We start from the raw sequence: 2,700 nt of genomic DNA, 5'->3' as shown, positions 1-2,700 counted from the left end.
TATTTTTTTTATAGTTTAGTCTACCTTAATTGCTGATACCTCCTCAATATATATACGATAGACTATCATTAATTCTGCTGCATTACCATATAGCTTACTTAGAGGTTACTGCAGATCAAATCAATTGATTCATAATATATTATAATCAGTTATTCATTTTTTTTTAATTTAAATTAGTTTGATATCGTAAGGTTATTCGATCTGCCCTTAATCTCCTTAATATTCTTGCACTTATTTCGAAAAAAATCTTTGTTTCTCTACTATAATCAGTGTTTTATCACAGCACTGAATAGATATAATCAATAAAGTAAGGTAATATTTTGTTGGTTCAATTAGTACTCTTATCATAAGAGTAATTGTAATCGCCTCATTCTTTTGATAATTGTTAATTGGTTTTGCCATGCTTAGTTGTAACCACTGCCCTGTGGTTCAGGTTCTCTTTAGAATCTAACTAAGGCTAAGGGAGCAAACCCTAACAGAAAACCATGCCACCGTGACAGCATTGAGGGCGATTGACGATACGGAACTCCCGACATCCTTCGACCAGTCACTGCAGGGTCTAGTGGTTCACACCCGTCCTGGTTTGTCCTCGCCGGTGTGAAACTGCCACCAGTTCCCCGAGAGAGTGCCGGTAGTAACTTGCAAGAGCTACCGGTACTTATCCACCTTTGCAAGCAGCCTTCACTATGCGCAACAGTATGAAACTTCATACCGGTTCGGTCGTCTTCCGGGTTAACAAGGACCGCGCTGTTAGATCAGGACTTCCGTCGACAGTGCCAAGTATGCTAGGAAGTAAACAACAACAACAAAAAGATGACACCAGCGGAATTACTACAATGACGTTTGGACAGTGGAATGTCGGGACACTCCTCGATCGGGAAGGAACTGGCAGGCCAGAGAGAAGGACTGCCCTTGTAGCCATGGAGCTGGAGAAGTACAAAATTGACATTGCTGCTCTGAGTGAAACACGTTTCTCCGAGTCAGGTAGGCTCGATGACATGGGCTACACATTCTTCTGGAGCGGCAAGCCGGACGGGGTACGACGAGAGGCTGGAGTGGGATTCGCCATCAGAAAAGAGATCTTAGCGAAGCTCACAGAAATGCCTAAAGCGGTGAATGATAGAATTATGACAATGACAGTACCACTGATGAAGAAGGGAAATGCTACTCTCATCAGTGTATACGCACCAACCATGACGAGTCCGGATGAAACAAAGGAGAACTTCTACAATCAGCTTAGACGAACGTTGCGGGACACCCCCCGGACTGACAAGCTGATATTGATGGGAGACTTCAATGCCCGGGTAGGACGAGACTATGAGAAATGGCAGTCGGTGTTAGGCAGGCACGGAATCGGTAAATGCAACACCAATGGTGAGCTACTTCTAGCGCTGTGCTCTGAGTTCGAACTCCTACTGACAAACACCGTGTTCAAGCAGAGGGAAGAACACAAAACCACCTGGATGCACCCTCGCTCTAAGCATTGGCACCTGATTGATTACATCATAACAAGACAACGAGACAGAATAGATGTTCACAGCACAAGAACTATGCGTGGAGCTAACTGCTTGACCGATCACCAGCTACTAAGATCAAAGATTGCATTTGCTTTACGTTCAAAGCGTAGGAAGCAAGGAGCTACTAAACTTGCAAAGCTGAACACAGACCGGCTACACGTCAACACACAACGGCTAAAGCTAGAGCAAGATATGGAGAAAGCTCTGGCGACTTGGGGAGTGCAAGAGGGAATGACAGTTGATCAGACCTGGGCATCACTCAGCAAAGTAGTATATGAGACAGCGAGCAACACCCTCGGTAAACCAGAGCGAAAACACCAGGACTGGTTTGACCCAGAAGACTCCGAGCTTCTGATACTCATGAAGAAAAGGAATGAAACACACCAACATGTATTACAGACTAGAAGCACCAGGTCAACCACCACCGCGTACAAGGAAGCCTGCAGACACTTGCAGAGGTACACACGGAAAATGAAAACCACCTGGTGGGAGAAAAAGGCAGAGGACCTGCAGCGCTCCGCAGACAATAATGACATGAAGTCCTTCTACACTGGACTGAAAGAAGTCTGGGGCCCCCAGACTAGGAGTACAGTTCATCTCAAGTCCCTGGACGGTAACACAACCTTTTCAGACAACAAAAGGGTGCTTGAACGATGGTCGCAGCATTTTGAGACACTACTCAACCAGCCAGGAGATATCGAGCCTGCAGCGCGTGATAGGATCAACCAGCGACCTGTAGTTACTGCACTCGATGATATTCCAACACGAAAAGAGCTAAACCTGGCAATTGCCTCCTTGGGTGATGGCAAGGCACCCGGAGTGGATGGGATACCAAGCGAGATATGGAGTCGGAGGAGCCACACTAACCAACAGTTTACTAATGCTGATACAACAAGCATGGGCAGAAGGCTCCGTACCTCAGGATTGGAAGGATGCTAATATTGTCGCCATCTTCAAAAAAGGAGATAGAACTCAATGTGGAAACTACAGAGGAATATCACTATTGTCAATAGCAGGGAAAGTTTTTGCCAGGATCCTTCTTAACAGATTGAATACCCACATAGCACCAGATATATTGCCGGAGACGCAATGCGGATTTAGGAGCAACCGCAGCACAGTAGATATGATATTCTGCCTCAGACAACTACAGGAGAAGTGCATTGAGCAAAACCGATACCTCTAT

The 2,700-nt window shown here is 45.5% G+C and overlaps 1 protein-coding gene across 1 annotated transcript; it reads left to right on the top strand.

The window, feature by feature from the left end:
• The first annotated feature begins 686 nt into the window (after positions 1-686).
• LOC105444720 lies at positions 687-2,456 on the top strand. The gene has a single exon (XM_011679348.2). It carries the CDS (start codon positions 687-689, stop codon positions 2,454-2,456), a length of 1,770 nt encoding a protein of 589 aa, XP_011677650.2.
• The last annotated feature ends 244 nt before the right edge of the window (positions 2,457-2,700 follow it).

This window comes from Strongylocentrotus purpuratus, unplaced genomic scaffold (assembly GCF_000002235.5).
Source record: "Strongylocentrotus purpuratus isolate Spur 01 unplaced genomic scaffold, Spur_5.0 spur5_scaffold_10, whole genome shotgun sequence".
Taxonomy (NCBI): domain Eukaryota; kingdom Metazoa; phylum Echinodermata; class Echinoidea; order Camarodonta; family Strongylocentrotidae; genus Strongylocentrotus; species Strongylocentrotus purpuratus.
This window is presented reverse-complemented; position numbering and strand designations above follow the sequence as displayed.

Excerpts from the sequence above, each read along its gene's own strand:
- LOC105444720 (XM_011679348.2), top strand. The coding sequence starts at position 687 with ATGCGCAACAGTATGAAACTTCATACCGGTTCGGTCGTCTTCCGGGTT.